Source organism: Budorcas taxicolor, chromosome 12, assembly GCF_023091745.1.
Source record: "Budorcas taxicolor isolate Tak-1 chromosome 12, Takin1.1, whole genome shotgun sequence".
In the NCBI taxonomy this organism is placed as follows: Eukaryota; Metazoa; Chordata; class Mammalia; order Artiodactyla; family Bovidae; genus Budorcas; species Budorcas taxicolor.
Genome location: NC_068921.1, coordinates 72,401,055 through 72,422,152, shown reverse-complemented (window position 1 = coordinate 72,422,152; position 21,098 = coordinate 72,401,055). Strand labels below are relative to the sequence as shown.

General features: G+C 41.1%; 1 protein-coding gene across 1 annotated transcript in view; it reads left to right on the top strand.

The window, feature by feature from the left end:
- LOC128057493 (ATP-binding cassette sub-family C member 4-like) overlaps positions 1-21,098 on the top strand; it is a 213,842-nt gene that overhangs the window by 122,975 nt on the left and 69,769 nt on the right. The window contains 1 exon segment of the mRNA XM_052649910.1: positions 12,222-12,372. Within this exon segment, the coding sequence (XP_052505870.1) occupies positions 12,222-12,372 (151 nt within the window).

The following is a 21,098-nucleotide window of genomic DNA, read 5'->3' as shown; positions in this document are numbered from 1 at the left end:
CACTTTCACTTTCATCAAGAGGCTTTTGAGCTCCTCTTCACTTTCTGTCATAGGGCTGGTGTCATCTTAGTCTCCCATAAATGCTCAAGAGTGTCATAACAGTAAGTCTTTACCAAGAAGAAGCAGAGCTTGAAACAGAGAATATGGAATAAGAAAATAAACTTCTCCAAAAATGTTGACTTGCTGTCATATTCCTAAGGTGATCAATCTTTGGAAGGCCTAGAGCTGAGAAGAAAATATAGAGAGGACAAAAACTGTAGTAGGCATGAGGATTATTGGTCATAGTATTTTTGAAAGTACAAACAAAATAGACCTCAGATTCAATTCTCTTTGTGGCCAGAGAAAAGCAACAGTCACTTTAATACATGTGACATCATCACCACATCTAGAAAAGAACACCACCACTCAGATATATCCTTGGATATACTAGGGTGTTCTAGTGGTGAGCTTGAATGGCCTCTAAGGGTCCAAATTCATGGGATTCTTAAGCCCTTTGGGCCTTAAATCTATTAATACACCATCTTTCCTCTCCCGATTGATGGCGCCCAGAATACCCTGAAGGGTGGTAACAATGGGCTTAGAGTTTCTATTCTATTTGTCATACATAGACTGGTAAGCACTTTATATACATAATCTCATTTAATTCTCACCACCATCCTTTTAAAGTGTTGATATATCCCAGATTTTCCTAAAATTAAGAGTGGGTGTATGGTCTTACCATCCCTGTCAATTTTTTTTTTTTAATAACAAGAAACTTTATTGAATTACAGATTTAAAAATGGCTCACTTAAAAGTGGGACTATTTTAATCTTACACTCATTCTTTCAAAAATTCATGTTATTTTCCAAGTGATAAAAGGTTACTCTGTGACCTGACAAAGTGGGGGTGGGATGGCACCAGTGGCAAATTCTTACATGTGGGGTCTTCATGTAGACTTCTGGATGTTTTCTCTACTGCATCAAACTGACCTGCGGTGAGCAGTGGGGAAAGAGAGGGAGGAGGGGCATACAAGCTGGTGCTGAAGTCTTTCCATAGAGGTTGGAGAGTGGCGATGGAGCAGGATGAGATGTGGTCCTCGTAACTGGGGATTCAAGATGTGCTACAGCCAGTGTGAGATCATTCTTCCTTATTCCCAACCAAGCAGATGGCACACACTTAACTGCAAGGTCTGTCCCATAAACGTGGGCCATGTTATAGCCCACACACTCATCTGTCCCTCAGCCTTACTCCTGTGTAACAGAGGCAGCAAGTCAAAATGTGCTCCATCAGTCTCCATATGGAAAGACCACAGCTTAGTGATCTATTTAAGCCTTAAAGTCCTCAGTCAGGACAGATTTCCAAATCAAAGTCAAGTCAGGAACTGTTCACAGGAACCACACTATTTTAAAATGCTAACATCTTCCTCCCAGTGTGTCTTCCTACAAAAGGTAAAAATGGTCCAAACTTTCCACTCTTTGCCTGTCTGGGATTTATGAAAAGCATACCAAATTATGACGGTGTTCTGCAAAACTAAAATACACTACAAAGTCAAACAGGTAAATAAACAACAAACCAAACTGATTTCAACAAAGTCAAGTCATATTTCCAAGAGCTAAAATCTATTAAGAACAAGTAATACACATGTACAAGAAATTACAAGAAATGAGGATCACAGTTAGTTACAAATGCAAAATAATATCTAATTATCCCAGACTTGTGAACAGAATAATTAAAATGAATTTCATATGCTAGTTCAAATATTATATACAATTTAGATAAGCTGGTCAAGTATTACTTGAATATACACCATGTCTGATAAACTTATAATTACACTGCCTCTTATCCTTTTTTAATATTTGCAGGTACATGCCAATATAGGAAAAAAAATGTAATTTCCACTTGTGTGTTAACTGAGAAGAGTAACATTCTACTGCGTATGTTTTATATTGTAAAAAAGTTGTTACATTTTCTTTTAAGAAGAAAAAAAAGGTAAAAATTAACTGCCAAAAGTTTATAAAAATGAAAAAAAAGAAGTTTTGAAACAGATACCATTATGTGGTCTCCCTACTGACCTGAAATTACAGAAGGTGTTTAAGGAAGGGACACTATGTCAAAACCAGAGACTAACCCAAGGGAGGCAAGTTACTTTAAAAATCTGATTTGCCGGAAAACTAGCTAGTTGACCTAGTCTTTAAAGCTAATTAGAAAATCCATCTTCTTAATGGTCCAGATGTTTTGCCAACGCTTACAACTCAACAGAACTTTCACCAGTTTCCACACTCATTGCAGACAACAAACGTTGTCATGGGTTCATCAGCACTCCGCGTTTGTACCTGGGTGTAAGTGCAGTTCTTCTTTTTACATTTGCCGCACGTGAACAAGTCCGTCTGGGTCCCGCCCATCTTGGCCATCTGGTGCTCTCTGATGGCTTCTTTGGTCAAGTTTTTCCGCATCTCTTTGAGCTCATCACTAGCCATCTCCTCTGCTGTCATTCTAGCAAACAAGTCAGGAGGAATGTTCCCACACAGCACGTTTTTCCTTAAATTTGGATTTTTGGCATCCTTAAGATTTTATATCCTACTTTGTATTCTATTTTTGTATTTCATGTCTGTATTCCTTATTTCTTGATAGATAGCTTCCTCAGTGTGAGATCCCAATTCTTCCTCGTCAGCTCAAATGGCAATGTAGTCATTTCCTCTTCGGAGAGCAGCAGCCAGCATCTCCCTGCACTTAACGGCACAGAATCAGAAGTGCTTGGCGCCCGAGGGAAAGATGAGACGTCCGTGTCCCGGGCATTGGTCCCATCATTTCTGCTGCTCATGTTGCCACTGGAGCTGCTTTGCTCTCTTGCTTCAGGGCTATTCTGTGACATAACTGCAGTATCTTTTTTCTTTTCTTCAGAGTCTTTATCTGTTGATGGTCCATCTAATAACTTATTCCAGGATTTGATGAGGGACTTTGCTAAAGATGTAAACTTCTTCATCTGTGCTCTGCTTGCGAATAGCATTCACTGACATTCCAATTCTTGTGGACTGTAATAGTTCCAGGGTCATGGGAATATTCTTAAGCTCCTTCAGTAAATCCAATGCTCCAGCCGCGTTCTTCTTCTGCACCATCTTGTCCATCTTCTTGGCAATGGGAATCACCTCGTCCTCCATGGCTCCGGCGGGCCTGCCCCGTGCCTGGCCATGTGGGACGGGAAGTGCACGAAGCTGGTGGGTGGCGGGCGAGCCCAGGCGTCTATGAGGCGCCTCAGCAGGCCGTGCCCAGGCACTTCCTCACCGGCCGAGCCCGCCCATCTCTGTCAATTTTTGAGAGAATGAGCCCTAAACCCTGTCTCAGACACCTAAATATTTGGCTAATGGGGATTTCTGCTCTAGGTGTAGGTTGTCATTCTCTGCAAACTAAAGAATTATTCTGACTGATGAAAATCACCATGTACTCTCAGTGAATTTATCTTAGAATTTTTGCACTTATTCATATGGAATCATAGACTTTGGCTAGAATTCTCAACTGGTATGGTCCAAATAGGTTATAAACATATTAAATAATGATTCCCCTTATTTCTTGGGGCATCAGGACTAGGGTCACTTGCTTCTGGGTCAACATGTTTCTTGTGTACACATCATTGTCTCTGTGCCATAGTGAGACAGATGTGCAGAAGCATTGGCCATGGTGAGGTGGGCCATCAGATGGGCCTGAAATCCAATCAGATGGGGAGAATTGTGTGTGTAGCTTGGATTGGGCTCCTTGGAATTCCCAGGAATGTGGAAGGAAGAAATAAAATGGGCTTCAAGGAAGGGATATTTACTGTACCCAAGAAAACTTTTGTTTCCTTCTTCAAGAGTGTTGACATTTTGCTTAGATACTATTCTCGCCTTCTACCAACTTCTGTAAAGATTTTGAGAGAGCTGGCAATAAATAAAAGATGCACAAATGTGTATGTTTGTGTGTGTGTGTATATATATATATATATATATATATATATACACATATACATATGTGTATATATATATATACACACACAGAAATATAGATGTAAATCCATATATTGTATGCATATGTTTGAATAATGTGATATTCAACCCTCTGTGAGACTGGATATAGTATGATCTGCACGTAGAAAAAAAAATCTTAGAGAAAGTCTATTTGAATTGCTACAGAATTTAGAGGCATGAAATCTGAAGGATTTAACCTAAGCTAGGGAGCTTTTGAGAACAAGTTACCAGTCTATAATGGGTATTCAAGGAAAGAGCATTGGCACAGCTCCCTTCATTTTGATCTTACCTCTGCTTCCCAGGTTATCTGCCAGGCTGGGTTAGTCATTAAAGGCTTTAAATTATATAGAAAAACAGATTACTGAAACTGTCCATTTCAACTGTGAATATTGTCCAATCAAATAATGTGAATCTGCTAAAAAACTGTAATTTGGGGTTTTTTCCTAATTGAAATTTCAGCAGATTTTTTCCCTGACAACCACTGATAACACCCCGAGTGACTTTACTTAAGCTCAGATGTGGAAGGAGCTGGAAGGACCCCTCTCCATGAATATGAAGGTTGTAGAAGGGTCAAATGCACAGTTAAACCAGTGGTTGTTAAGAAATTGTTCATCTGTAGGTCTAATAGAAGAGAGAACAGACAGCCCTGTATTTCCCCATTTATGATTAGAATAGAGGAAAACAGCAGAATGGGAAAGACTAGAGATCTCCTCAAGAAAATTAGAGCCACCGAGGGAACATTTCCTGCAAAAATGGGCTCGATAAAGGACCGAAATGGTATGGACCTAACAGAAGCAGAAGATATTAAGAAGAGGTGGCGAGAATACACAGAAGAACTATACAAAAAAGATCTTCACGATCAAGATAATCACAATGGTGTGATCACTCACCTAGAGCTAGACATCTTGGAATGTGAAGTCAAGTGGGGTTTAGAAAGTATCACTACGAACAAAGCTAGTGGAGGTGATGGAATTCCAGTCGAGCTATTTCAAATCCTGAAAGATGATGCTGTGAAAGTGCTGCACTCAGTATGCCAGCGAATTTGGAAAACCTAGTGGCCACAAGACTGGAAAAGGTCAGTTTTCATTCCAATTCCAGAGAGAGGCAATGCCAAAGAATGCTCAAACTACCACACAATTTCACTCATCTCACATGCTAGTAAAGTAATGCTCAAAATTCTCCAAGCCAGACTTCAGCAATATGTGAACTGTGAACTTCCTGATGTTCAAGCGGGTTTTAGAAAAGGCAGAGGAACCAGAGATCAAATTGCCAACATCCGCTGGATCATCAAAAAAGCAAGAGAGTTCCAGAAAAACATCTATTTCTGCTTTATTGACTATGACAAAGCCTTTGACTGTGTGGATCACAATAAACTGTGGAAAATTCTGAAAGAGATGGGAATACCAGACCACCTGGCCTGCCTCTTGAGAAACCTATATGCAGGTCAGGAAGCAATAGTTAGAACTGGACATGGAACAACAGACTGGTTCCAAATAGGAAAAGGAGTACGTCAAGGCTATACATTGTCACCCTGCTTATTTAACTTATATGCAGAGTACATCATGAGAAACGCTGAGCTGGATGAAGCACAAGCTGGAATCAAGATTGCCGGGAGAAATATCAATAACCTCAGATGTGCAGATGACACCACCCTTATGGCAGAAAGTGAAGAGGAACTAAAAAGCCTCTTAATGAAAGTGAAAGTGGAGAGTGAAAAATTTGACTTAAAGCTCAACATTCAGAAAATGAAGATCATTGCCTCTGGTCCTATCACTTCATGGGAAATAGATGGGGAAACAGTGGAAACAGTGTCAGACTTTATTATTCTGGGCTCCAAAATCACTGCAGATGGTGACTGCAGCCATGAAATTAAAAGACGCTTACTCTTTGGAAAGTTATGACCAACCTAGACAGCACATTCAAAAGCAGAGACATTACTTTGCCAACAAAGGTCCATCTAGTCAAGGCTATGGTTTTTCCAGTGTTCATGTATGGATGTGAGAGTTGGACTGTGAAGAAAGCTGAGTGCCGAAGAATTGATGCTTTTGAACTATGGTGTTGGAGAAGACTCTTGAGAGTCCCTCAGACTGCAAGCAGATCCAACCAGTCCATTCTGAAGGAGATCAGCCCTGGGAATTCTTTGGAGGGACTGATGCTGAAGCTGAAACTCCAGTACTTTGGCCACCTCATGTGAAGAGTTGACTCACTGGAAAAGACTCTGATGCTGGGAGGGATTGGGGGCAGGAGGAGAAGGGGACGACAGAGGATGAGCTGGCTGGATGGCATCACTGACTCGATGGACATGAGTCTGAGTGAACTCCGGGAGATGGTGATGGAGAGGGAGGCCTGACGTGCTGTGATTCATGGGGTCACAAAGAGTCAGACACGACTGAGTGACTGAACTGAACTGACTGATGATTAGAATTTATTCTTTAGGAATTCCATCCTCTTCACTTTTTTTCATATTGATACCATGACACAGATGAGAGAAACAGGAAAAACACATGCGTCTCCAGATAGTGCAGTTTGGTTCACAAGGGTTCTTGGCCACAGAGTCACAATTCTGGACATTTCCTCCTCTTTCCAGGCTCCTCTTCCTTCAGTGGTGGCTCTGGAATTCCATGAGTACAAACCATTCCTGGCTTTCTCCATGACCTGCAATATCTTGGGAATACTTAGGATACCACTTTCCCTCCCAACTTCATGTCCTATCTAAATAGAAATGATAGTACTTACGTTGCTCATTCACAAGGTAGTTGTGAGGATCCTCTGAGAAAGCTGATCAGGAAGAGCTGTAAAATGATAAACCCCAAATCTCTGTGATACAGGCATTACCCACCAACCCATCCCTTAGAGATGCACCAGGGCCAGCGTCCCTGGGTGACAAGGTGAGGAGGCCCTGGGCTGGTGAGCATGGGATTCAGGTGCTGTTGCTGAGAGGACTCAGAACAACCAGTGTTAACTCAGACAAGCATCTCAACCTTCTTATTCCAGCTCCTTTTTGGTCAAAATTTCCATCAACTGTGATTCTGACAGAATGTAGTCCGCTGGAGAAGGGAGTGGCAAACCACTTCAGTATTCTTGCCTTGAGAACCCCATGAAAAGTATGAAAAGGCAAAAAGATAGGATACTAAAAGATGAACTCCCCAGGTTGGCAGGTGCCCAATATGCTAATAGAGATCAGTGGAGAAATAACTCCAGAAAGAATGAAGGGATGGAGCCATAGCAAAAACAACACCCAGTTGGGGATGGGACTGGTGATAGAAGCAAGGTTCAATGCTGTAAAGAGCAATGTTGCAGAGGAACCTGAAATGTTATGTCCATGAATCAAGTAAATCAGAAGTGGTCAAACAGGACATGAAAAGAGTGCACATATACATTCTAGGAATCAGGGAACTAAGAAGGACTGGAATGGGTGAATTTAACTCAGATGACCATTAGATCTACTACTGTGGGCAGGAATCCCTTAGAAGAAATGGAGTAGCCATCATAGTCAACAAAAGAGTCCAAAATGCAGTACTTGGGTGAAGTCTCAAAAATGACAGAATGATCTCTGTTCATTTCCAAGGCAAACTATTCAATATCATGGTAATCCAAGTCTATGCCCTGACCAGTAATGCTGAAGAAGCTGAAGTTGAACAGTTCTATGAAGACCTACAAGACTTACTAGAACAAACACCCTAAAAAGATGTCCTTTTCATTATAGGGGACTGGAATGCAAAAGTAGGAAGTCAAGAAACACCTGGAGTAACAGGTATATTTGGCCTTAGAGTACAGAATGAAGCAGGGCAAAGGCTAATAGAGTTCTGCCAAGTGCGTTGCTATGAACACACTGGTCATAGCAAACATCTTTTCCAATAAAACAAGACTACACATGGACATCACCAGATGGTTGACACTGAAATCAGATTGATTATATTCTTTGCAGCCGAAGATGGAGAAGTTCTACACAGTCAGCAAAAATAAGACTGGGAGCTGACTGTGGCTCAGATCATGAATTGCCAAATTCAGACTGAAATTGAATAAAGTGGAGATAAACACTAGACCATTCAGGTTTGACCTAAATCAAATCCCTTATGATTATACCATGGTAGTGAGAAATAGATTTAAGGGACTAGATCTGATAGACAGAGTACCTGATGAACTATGGACGGAGGTTCGTGACATTGTTCAGGAGACAGGGATCAAGACCATCCCCAAGAAAAAGAAATGCAAAAAATAAAAATGGCTATCTGAGAAGACCTTACAAATAGCTGTGAAAAGAAGGGAAGTGAAAAGTAAAGAAGAGAAAGAAAGATATACCCATTTTAATGTGGAGTTCCAAAGAATAGCAAGGAGAGATAAGAAAGCTTTCCTCAGTGATGAATGCAAAGAAATAGAGAGAATAAATAGAATGTTAAAGACTAGAGATCTCTTCAAGAAAATTAGAGATACCAAGGGAACATTTCATGCAAAGATGGGCTCAATAAAGGACAGAAATGGTAGTGACCTAACAGAAGCAGAAGATATTAAGAGGTGGGAAGAATACACAGAACTGTACAAAAAAGATCTTCATGACCCAGATAATCACGATGGTGTGATCACTCAGCTAGAGCCAGACATGCTGGAATGTGAAGTCAAGTGGGCCTTAGAAAGCATCACTACAAACAAAGCTAGTGGAGGTGATGGAATTCCAGTCGAGCTATTTCAAACCCTGAAAGATGATGCTGTGAAAGTGCTGCACTCAATATGCCAGCAAATTTGGAAAACTCAGCAGTGGCCACAGGACTGGAAAGGGTCAGTTTTCATTCCAATCCCAAAGAGAGGCAATGCCAAAGAATGTTCAAACTACCACACAATTGCACTCATTTCACATGCTAGTAAAGTAATGCTCAAAATTTCCAAGCCAGGCTTCAACAGTAAATGAACCATAAACTTCCAGATGTTCAAGCTGGTTTTAGAAAAGGCAGAAGAACCAGATATCAAATTGCCAACATCTTTTGGATCATCAAAAAAGCAAGAGAGTTCCAGAAAAACATCTACTTCTTCTTTATTGACTATGCCAAAGACTTTAACTGTATGGATCACAACAAAGTGTGGAAAATTCTTCAAGAGATGGGAATACCAGACCACCTGACCTGCCTCCTGAGAAATCTGTATGCAGGTCAAAATGCAACATTTAGGACTGGGCATGGAACAACCGACTGGTTCCAAATCGGGAAAGGAGTATGTCAAGGCTGTACATTGTTATCCTGCTTATTTAACTTATATGCAGAGTACATAATGCGAAATGCTAGATTGTGTGAAGCACAAGCTGGAATCAAGATTGCCAGGAGAAATATCAAGAAGCTCAGATATACAGATGACACCACCCTTATGGCAGAAAGCAAAGAAGAACTAAAGAGCTTCTTGATGACATTGAAAAAGAAGAGTGAAAACATTGGCTTAAAGCGCAACATTCAGAAAACTAAGATCATGGCATCCAGTCCCATCACTTCATGGCCGGAAGATGGGGAAACAATGGAAACAGTGACAGGCTTTATTTTCTTGGGCTCCAAAGTCACTGCAGATCGTGACTGTGGCCATGAAATTAAAAGTTGCTTGCTCCTTGGAAGAAAAGCTATGACCCACCTAGACAGCATATTAAAAAGTAGAGACATGTCTATTTAGTTCTTTGGCCCATTTTTTGATTGGGTCATTTATTTTTCTGGAATTGAGCTGCAGGAGCTGCTTGTATATTTCTGAGATTAGTTGTTTGTCAGTTGCTTCATTTGCTATTATTTTCTCCCATTCTGAAGGCTGTCTTTTCACCTTGCTTATAGTTACCTTTGTTGTGCAGAAGCTTTTAAGTTTAATTAGGTCCCATTTGTTTATTTTTGCTTTTATTTCCAATATTCTGGGAGGGGTCATAGAGGATTCTGCTGTGATTTATATTGGAGAGTGTTTTGCCTATGTTCTCCTCTAGGAGTTTTATAGTTTCTGGTCTTACGTTTAGACATACAGATGGCTAACAAACACATGTAAAGATGCTCAACATCACTCATTATCAGAGAAATGCAAATCAAAATCACAATGAGGTACCATTTCACACCAGTCAGAATGGCTGTGATCCAAAAGTCTACAAGCAATAAATGCTGGAGAGGGTGTGGAGAATAGGGAACCCTCTTACACTGTTGGTTGGAAGGCAAACTAGTACAGCCACTATGGAGAACAGTGTGGAAATTCCTTAAAAAGCTGGAAATAGAACTGCCTTATGACCCAGCAATCCCACTGCTGTGCATACACACTGAAGAAACCAGAATTGAAAGAGACACGTATACCCTAATGTTCATCACAGCACTGTTTACATTAGCCAGGACCTGGAAGCAACCTAGATGTCCATCAGCAGATGAATGGATAAGAAAGCTATGGTACTTATACACAATGGAGTATTACTCAGCCATTAAAAACAATACATTTGGATCAGTTCTAATGAAGTGGATGAAACTGGAACCTATTATACAGAGTGAAGCAAGCCAGAAAGAAAAACATCAATACAGTATACTAATGCATATATGTGGAATTTAGAAAGATGGTAACGATAACCCTGTATGCGAGACAGAAAAAGAGACACAGATGTATAGAATGGTCTTTTGGACTCTGTGGGAGAGGGCGAGGGTGGGATGATTTGGGAGAATGGCTTTGAAAGATGTATAATATCATATATGAAATGAATATCCAGTCCAGGTTTGATGCATGATATTGGATTCTTGGGGCTGGTGCGCTGAGACGACCCAGAGGGATGGTACGGGGAGGGAGGAGGGAGGGGGGTTCAGGATGGGGAACACATGTATACCTGTGGTGGATTCATGTTGATGTATGGTGAAACCAATACGATATTGTAAAGTAATTAACCTCCAATTTAAAAAAGAAAGCAGAGACATTACTTTGCTCACCAAGGTTCTTCTAGTCAACAACAAAGCTATTGTTTTTCCAATAGTTATATATGGATGTGAGAGTTGGACTCTAAAGAAAGCTGAGCTTAGAGAATACTCTTGAGAGTCCTTTGGACTGCAAGGAGAGTAAACCAGTCAATCCTAAATGCAATCAATCCTGAATATGCATTGGAAGGACTGATTCTAAAGCTCCAATACTTTGGCCACCTGATGCAAAGAACTGATTCATTGGAAAAAGACCCTGATGCTGGGAAAGATTGAAGGCAAGAGGAGAAGGGGATGATAGGGGATGAGATGGCTGGATGGCATCACCGATTCGATGGACATGAGTTTGAGCAAGCTCCAAGAGTTGGTGATGGACAGGGAAGCCTGGCATGCTGTAGTCCATGGGGTCACAAAGAGTCAGACATGACTGAGTGACTGAACTGAACTGAATTTAATACTTAGACTATGGATATAAAGATGGCTGTATGTTGGCAGTTTAAATGTGTCCTAATGGCTCATGACACGGGCTTCCCAGCTCTGTGACTTAGTCTCCATCAAGTTGCTTCTCCTCACCCTGTGCCTCACTCCTCCATTTCTAAAATTAGATAATACTGTTACTAGATATTTTACACTGAATTTGTAATTAACCACTTCTTTATCCCTGAATGCGTAGCTAAGGCATCTGGATTCCTCATCTGTGATACCTGTTCACTCATCTTTTTAGTAACACCTGCTGACTTCTGATTGGAGAAGGCAATGGCAACCCACTCCAGTACTCTTGCCTGGAAAATCCCATGGGCAGAGGAGCCTGGTAGGCTGCAGTCCATGGGGTCGATACGAGTTGAACACGACTGAGCGACTTCATGTTCACTTTTCACTTTCATGCATTGGAGAGGCAATGGCAACCCACTCCAGTGTTCTTGCCTGGAGAATCCCAAGGACAGAGGAGCCTGGTGGTCTGCCGTCTATGGGGTCACACAGAGTCGGACACGACTGAAGCGACTTAGCAGCAGTAGCAGCAGCAGCTGACTCCTGATAGTTTGGAAGTGAACTCCTACTCTCTGAACCTCAAATATTCTCATCTGTTAAAACTAGTCATGCCTGACTCAAAGGATTACTGAGTGTATCACAAGAGCTGATACCTAGAAAGTTCTTATCAAAGTGTTGGCACATGCAACAAATATGAGGGCCACCTATAATTTTATTTCTTTTGAAGGGAAAGCATTCCCTGCTGTTCCAACAAGTTTTTCAAGGAAAGGAGTTTAATCCTAACAGAGCAAATCATTAAAGTTTATCTTTGAAAAGTATCATTGACATGAAGGCCTCTGTATTTTTGCTATTTCAGACATTTCTACTTGTGATTGGTGTGGTGGGTGTGATGGTGGCTGCAATTCCTTGGATTGGTATACCTGCAATTCCCCTTGGCATCCTTTTCGTTATTCTTCAGCGATATTTCTTAGAGACGTCACAAGATGTGAAACGCCTGGAATGTACAAGTGAGTACCTGGGCTCTCAGTTTGGGATGACAGTGCATGCTGGCTTCTATTTGTACTGCAATTAACCAGACCCCTGAAGTTCTGCAGACTCTGTCTTGTGAAATTTCTCACTGTGTTAACATTAGGTGATTGAATGTTCTGCCGCTTTGAATCAGTGTGGCCCCTTTGAATCCTTAAAGCAAATGGAGGGGATTGTGGGTCGGCTGCAGTTTGCATTTTAGCACAAAGAGGATGGATGTGAGCACCATGAGGACACAGACCGTTTCTGTCTTGTTCATAACTTACTTCCTAAAGCTGAGTATCCACTCTATTAATACCATTCTTAAAAGTATTTCATCATGTTGGAACCAATGTAGAAGGAATTAATTAGAAGGAACTAACATAGAGAATTTTTCTTCTTCTGAAGTTACCAGACATGACAATGAAAGGAAAAGATTAGGAAAAGGAAAGGCGACCTCAGGAAATACGTGTCAGAAGTGGTATATTTGAAAAATACATTGTTGTACACATTCAAGTAAGTTGTAATTGTTAAATGTATTGAAAAGATGTGTGTTAATCATCAGTTATGTCGACTTTTTGTGACCCCATGGACTGTAGCCCACTAGGCTCCTCTGTCCATGGATTCTCCAGGCAAGAATACTGGAGTGGGTAGCCATTCCCTTCTCCAGAGGATCTTCCTGACCCAGGTGTTGAACCCAGGTCTCCTGCATTGCTGGTGGATTCTTTAATGTCTGAGCCACCAGGGAAGCCCTGTTGAAAAGATAAGCCCTGTTATTTTCAGGTTTGTTCTTTATCATTATCAGCATTTGGGGTGATACCACACTGTTTGTGTACCCCTTTCTCAAAACTATTTATATAAATGATGCTGAAAATAATCCCCTGTGAGGACACAGGATAGGGATCTGTTCAGTATGCATTTAGTTGATTACTCCATACACCTTCCTAGTTTTAGAATAATGGGGAACAAGGACTTCCCTGGAAGTCCTGTGGTTAAGACTCTGTGCTTCCACTGTGGGAGCCACCACTTCAGTCCCTGGTTGCGGAACTAGACCCTGCAAGGTCTTGGGTTTGGCTGCAAGGTGCAGCCAAAAAACAAAATAATGGGGAACACATTTTATGATTAATTATTCTATTCTACAGGTAACCACAGATGATGAAAGAACCAAATTTATGTTATTCTTAATGCATACATTTCATTAATATTAAAAATAAGGAAAATACATTGTTACATATTTTTTAAGTTATGAAAACAATAGCTAAAAAGTAAGGAGGGAATGTTTGTAGCAGAGACCTCAAACCTGAATAATTATTGCAAATTAATACCAACTTTACTTTCTAGAAACCAAGCCAAGAACAGAAGCATATTGAATCCTATGGTTCTCTGTACCTACTAAATGGAAAAAGTCTCAGTTCATTCATTCAAAGGAGGGTTTTTTTTTTTTTTTTGGTGTGTGTGTAGCATTTGTGTGTTTTGTTTTTAATAGTAAACACTTGAGGTACTTATCTTTTTTTGTGAAAAGGATAGTGATCATCAGTTTCATAAAATCTATAAAAGAAATGTTCATTCATCAAGAGAAGCAGGTGACCTCCCATGGGGTTTGGTCTTGTGAGGTGTTTCGATGGAGGGGGAACAGTAGAGTCCAGGTGTGTGTGACATTCTGCTGATGACTTGCTAGGATGGTAGGACCAGGGGAGGCAGAAGAGGAAGCGATGAGCTCCATCCAATCTTCTGTGTAGTCAAGGTTTCAGATGTTTTATAGTTTGAGGCCACCCATGAAAGGGAGTCATTCAACAGTTTTGTTGCAAAGCAGGTCTATGGTACGTTCAAAGAGGGTTTGTTCCATAAAAAATGTTTGACAGAGATATTTGCCTGGGGCAAGGGCCATTGCCCATTCATATGAAAGTGGAGAGAAGAGTTTCTCCTGAGGCTTTTGTCAAGAAGCAGTACAGAATTTTCTCAATATTTGATCTGGAGAGTCTGAGGACTTTGGCACCATCACGGTGTAATATTTGGATTTTTTGCACCTAGTAGGCTGCAGTAAGTTAGACAATGAATTTAATCCAGGTACTCCTCATGCACACCCCAGATAACCACATGTGGTGGCCAGTTGATTAGAACTGTTTATGTTTTCTCTCTAGCTGCTGGTGGTGGTAGTGTTCAGTCCCTAATTCAAGTCCAACTCTTTGAGACCTCATGGTCTGCAGCACACCAGGCTTCTCCATCCTTCACTACCTACCGGAGTTTGCTCAAACCCATGTCAGCTGAGTTGGTGATGCCATCCAACTATCTCATCCTCTGTCATACACTTCCCCTCCTGCCTTCAATCTTTCCCATCATCAGGATCTTTTCCAATGAGTTGGCTCTTCACATCAGGCAGTCAAAGTACTAGAGCTTAAGCTTGAGCATCAGTTTCTTCCAATGACTATTTAGGGTTGATTTCCTTTAGGATTGACTGGTTTCTTGCAGTCCAAGGGACTCTCAAGAGATTTCTCCAACACCACAGTTCAGAAATATCAGTTCTTCCATGTTAAGATTTCTTTATGGTCCAACTCTCACATCCATATATGACTACTAGAAAACCATCAGTTCAGTTCAGTTCAGTTTGGTCGCTCAGTCCTGTCCAACTCTTTGCAACCCTATGGACTGTAGCACACCAGGCCTCCCTGTTCATCACCAACTCCTGGAGTTTACCCAAATTCATGTCCATTGAGTCAGTGATGCCGTCCAACCATCTCACCCTCTGTCATCCCCTTCTCCTCCCACCTTCAATCTTTGCCAGCATCAGGGTCTTTTCAAATGAGTCAGTTATTTGCATCAGGTGGCCAAAATATTGGAGTTTCACCTTCAGCATCAGTCCTTCCAATGAATATTCAGGACTGATTTCCATTAGGATGGGCTGGTTGGCTCTCCTTGCAGTCCAAGGGACTCTCAAGAGTCTTCTCCAACACCACAGTTCAAAAGCATCAATTCTTAAGCACTCAGCTTTCTTTATAGTCCAACTCTCACATCCATACATGACTGCTGGAAAAAATATAGCTTTGACCAGATGGACCTTTGTTGGCAAAGTAATGTTTCTTGCCAGGAGCCAGCGTGAGGACCTCCGCCCATGGCAAATATCAGGAGGAAGGAGGCGTCGGCATACGCAAAGGTGGATCGAGCCTTAGGAAACCCCCTGTTCCCTAGCATCTACCCCCAAAACCAGAGTCTACCTACTTTACTGTTTCATGCTCTCACCTATACCTCTGACTTTATGGGGGGCTGACCCCCATTACCTCTCTCGGAGAAGGAGTTAATTTACAGCTCCAAGTCAATAAAAATTCCTGGGCGTGACAGGAGTGTTTCAACTTACGAACTCCACTGAAGGTTATCTAGCCTGCCTTACAAGTTCGTCTGGCCACATGTGATTGTTTACAGCCTCCCAACTGTGAGAGGCATGAGATGTTTTAGACTTACTAAAGGCAGATTCTTTTGGGAAGTTAGAAATTATTAGTATAGTGGGTTGGTTAGGAATTGTATTCGTGAAGGGTTTTTAATTTGTTGTGCCAATAATTGCTGCTAATTCCCTGCCCTGGGTGTGACAAGGGTATCTCAGATTAAACCTCTCTGCTGACAGACAACCTCTCAACCATAAACATCACAGAGAGTTTGGAGTATTTTGAAAATCTTAATTAGCATAGGGCTTTTTCTCATTGTTGAGTCAATGATTGCCACCAGGCCTCCGTGTCCTTAGGCACCTGGGAATATATTAATGTATTTGGAATATAGAAAAGGAAATATAGTAGTTTTTGATGTTAGTAATACTAGACTTTTTGAGTTAATGGATTTTCACTTTTGTTATAGATCACTGTGCTTTGTTATAAATCACTGTGTCCTTGCTATGCAAAAATGTAACTTTATCACTATCTTAAGACTAAATAGATCTTAAGGGGAACATTGGTGAAGGGTTTTCATTTGTCAGGCTGATGTTTGCTGCTAAATCTCCATATTCCCTGTTGGGAAAGACTAGAGATCTCTTCAAGAAAATTAGAGATACCAAGGGAACATTTCATGCAAAGGTGGGCTCGATAAAGGACAGAAATGGTATGGACCTAACAGAAACAGAAGATATTAAGAAGAGGTGGCAAGAATGCATGGAAGAACTGTACAAAAAAGATCTTCACGACCCAGATAGTCATGATGATGTGATCACTAATCTAGAACCAGACATCTTGGAATGTGAAGTCAAGTGGGCATTAGAAAGCATCACTACGAACAAAGCTAGTGGTGGTGATGGAATTCCAATTGAGCTGTTTCAAATCCTGAAAGATGATGCTGTGAAAGTGCTGCACTCAATATGCCAGCAAATTTGGAAAACTGAGCAGTGGCCACAGGACTGGAAAAAGTCAGTTTTCATTCCAATCCCAAAGAAAGGCAATGCCAAAGAATGCTCAAACTACCGCACAATTGCACTCATCTCACATGCTAGTAAAGTAATGCTCGAAATTCTCCAAGCCAGGCTTCAGCAATATGTGAACCATGAACTCCCTGATGTTCCATCTGGTTTTAGAAAAGGCAGAGGAACCAGAGATCCAATTGCCAACATCCGCTGGATCATGGAAAAAGCAAGAGAGTTCCAGAAAAACATCTATTTCTGCTTCATTGACTATGCCAAAGCCTTTGACTGTGTGGATCACAACAAACTGTGGAAAATTCTGAGAGAGATGGGAATACCAGACCACCTGACCTGCCTCTAAAGAAATCTGTATGCAGGTCAGGAAGCAACAGTTAGAACTGGACATGGAACAACAGACTGGTTCCAAATAGGAAAAGGAGTACGTCAAGGCTGTATATTGTCACCCTGCTTATTTAACTTACATGCAGAGTACATCATGAGAAACGCTGGACTGGAGGAAACACAAGCTGGAATCAAGATTGCCGGGAGAAATATCAATAACCTCAGATATGCAGATGACACCACCCTTATGGCAGAAAGTGAAGAGGAGCTAAAAAGCCTTTTGATGAAAGTGAAAGAGGAGAGTGAAAAAGTTGGCTTAAAGCTCAACATTCAGAAAACAAAGATCATGGCATCTGGTCCCATCACTTCATGGCAAATAGATGGGGAAACAGTGGAAACACTGTCAAACTTTATTTTTTGGGGCTCCAGAATCACTGCAGATGGTGACTGCAGCCATGAAATTAAAAGACGCTTACTCCTTGGAAGAAAAGTTATGACCAACCTAGATAGCATATTGAAAAGCAGAGACATTACTTTGCTGACTGAGGTCCGTCTAGTCAAGGCTATGATTTTTCCTGTGGTCATGTATGGATGTGAGAGTTGGACTGTGAAGAAGGCTGAGTGCCAAAGAATTTTGAACTGTGGTGTTGGAGAAGACTCTTGAGAGTCCCTTGGACTGCATGGAGATCCAACCAGTCCATTCTGAAGGAGATCAGCCCTGGGATTTCTTTGGAAGGAATGATGCTAAAGCTGAAACTCCAGTACTTTGTCCACCTCATGCAAAGACTTGACTCATTGGAAAATACTCTGATGCTGTGAGGGGTTGGGGGCAGGAGAAGGGGACGACTGAGGATGAGATGGCTGGATGGCATCACGGACTCGATGGACGTGAGTCTGAGTGAACTCTGGGAGATGGTGATGAACAGGGAGGCCTGGCGTGCTGCGATTCATGGGGTCGCAAAGAGTCAGACACAACTGAGCGACTGAATTGAACTGATAAGGAATATAACTAGCATATAGGAGAAATAAGTATTAACCTTTAAGATTAATCATGTTAACCTTAGGTTAAATAAACTCCTTTCTTAGCTGTAACCACTACACCCTCACCCTATAGGAATGCAACTTTATCTGGTACCTTCAGAGGGTGGTGCCTGGTTTAAGAAAAACCACCCTTGGAAGAAATAAGTTTTTTGGTTATCTGAAAGAAGGGATCATAAAATGTCCGCAGGCCTCATGGCCAGAAGGTGATGTAAAACCCCTAAGACCTTTTTCTTTTATACATTTATATGAAGCACCTGATTTTGATAAAGGTCAGAACTGCTGACCCCCGCGTGACTTTAAAATTTCCATTTGTCTCTATGTGTAACAAAGGTAATATAAGCAAACCTAAAAAATAAAGAAATCGGATCAGTTTCTGGAAAGGCTTGTTCCCCCGTGTCGTTCTTTCTCACTCCACGTTTTTCTGGCTGAATTCCCATCTGGAGCGTGGGTGCTCGCCATGTCTACTTACTTGCCCCTGCTTTTAAGTTCCATGTGAGAAGGAGCCCAAGGAGGGGGACCTTCCGATATTCAAGTGGCGCCAGTGGCCCAACGTAGATGGTGCAAATTCCTTGTCTTGGAATTTTATTGGTATCTCACGTAAACCAAGTTATTCAGCCTCTTTTTCTCCACTAGTATTTCCTACTACACTATCTGTTTCCAATCTCTCTATATATCTGTAATTAAATAAGTTTTTTCCTAGGACAATGACTCCGTCCCCACTTTGAATTACCCTGGACCCACCGGGGCTGGACCCCGGCGGTCTCTATTTTTAAATATGCTGTCTAAGCTGGTCATAGCTTTTCTTCCAAAGAGCAAGCATCTTTTAATTTCATGGCTGCAGTCACCATCTGCAGTGATTTTGGAGCCCAGAAAAATAAAATCAGCCACTGTTTCCACTGCTTCTCCATCTATTTGCCATGAAGTTATGGGACTGGATGCCATGATCTTTGTTTTCTGAATGTTGAGCTTTAAGCCAACTTTTTCACTCTCCTCTTTCACTTTTATCAAGAGGCTCTTTAGTTCTTCACTTTCTGCCATAAGGGTGGTGTCATCTGCATATCTGAGGTTATTGATACTTCTCCTGGCAATCTTGACTCCAGCTTGTGCTTCATCCAGCCCAGCGTTTCTCATGATGTACTCTGCCTGTAAGTTAAATAAGCAGGGTGACAATATACAGCCTTGATGTACTCCTTTCCCTATTTGGAACCAGTCTGTTGTTCCATGTCCAGTTCTAACTGTTGCTTCCTGACCTGCATACAGATTTCTCAAGAGGCAGGTAAGGTTGTCTGGTATTCCCATCTCTTTCAGAGTTTCCCACAGTTTATTGTGATCCACACAGTCAAAGGCTTTGGCATAGTCAATAAAGCAAAAATAGATATTTTTTCTGGAACTCTCTTGCTTTTTTGATGATCCAGTGTATGTTGGCAATTTGATCTCTGGTTCCTCTACGTTTTCTAAATCCATCTTGAACATCTGGAAGTTCATGGTTCACGTACTGTTGAAGCCTGGCTTGGAGAATTTTGAGCATTACTTTTCCAGTGTGTGAGATTAGTCCAATTTTGTGGCAGCGTTCTTTGGCATTGCCTTTCTTTGGGATTGGAATGAAAACTGACCTTTTCCAGTCCTGTGGTCACTGCTGAGTTTTCCAAATTGCTGGCATATTGAGTGCAGCACTTATATAGCATCATCTTTTAGGATTTGAAATAGCTCAACTGGAATTCCATTACCTGCACAAGGTTTGTTTGTAGTGACGTTTCATAAGTCCCACTTGACTTCATATTCCAGGATGTCTGGCTCTAGGTTTTTGATCACACCATAGTGGTTATCCAAGTCATTAATATCTTTTTGTATAGTTCTTCTGTGTATTTTTGCCCCCTCTTCCTAATGTATTCTTCTTCTGTTAGGTTCATACCATTTCTGTCCTTTATTGTGCCCAACTTTACATGAACTGTTCCTTTGTGATCTCTAATTTTCTTGAAGAAATCTCTAGTCTTTCTTATCTGTTGTTTTCCTCTATTTCTTTGCATTGATTACTGAGGAAGGCTTTCTTATCTCACCTTGACATTCTTTAGAACTCTGCATTGAAATGGGTATATCTTTCATTTTCTCCTTTGCCTTTAGATTCTCTTCTTTTCTCAGATATTTGTAAGGCCTCCTCAGACAACCACTTTGTTTTTTCACATCTCTTTTTCTCAGGGATAGTTTTGATCACCACCTCCTGTATAACGTCACAAACCTCTGTCTACAGTTCTTCAGGCACTCTGTCTATCTGATCTAATCCCTTGAATATATTTCTCCCTTCTGCTGTATAATCATAAGGGATTTGATTTAGGTTGATTTAGGTTATACCTGAATGGTCTAGTGGTTTTCCCTACTTTCTTCAATTTAAGTGTGATTTTTGCAATAAGGAGTTCATGATCTGAGCCACAGTCAACTCCCAGTCTTGTTTTTGCTCACTGTATAGAGCTTCTGCATCTTTGGCTGCCAATAATATAATCAGTCTTATTTCAGTGTTGATCATCTTGTGATGTCTATGTATAGTCTTCACTTGTGTTGTTGGAAGAGGGTGTTTGCTATGACCAGTGTGTTCTCTTAGCAAAACTCTGTTAGCCTTTGCTCTGTTTCATTTTGTACTCCAAGGTCAAACTGTTAGTCCAGGTATCTCTTGACTTCCTACTTTTACATTCCAGTCCCCTATGATGAAAATGACTTTGTGTGTGTGTGTGTGTGTGTGTGTGTGTGTGTGTGTTAATTCTAGAGTGTGTTGTAGGTCTTCATAGAGCCATTCAACTTCAGCTTCCTTGGCATTAGTGGTTGGGGCTTAAGTTTGGATTATCATGATATTGAATGGTTTGCTTTGGAAATGAATGGAGATCATTCTCTTATTTTTGAGATTGCATTCAAGTACTGCATTTTGGACTCTTGTTGACTATGAGTGCTACTCCATTTCTTTTTTTTTTATTTTTTACT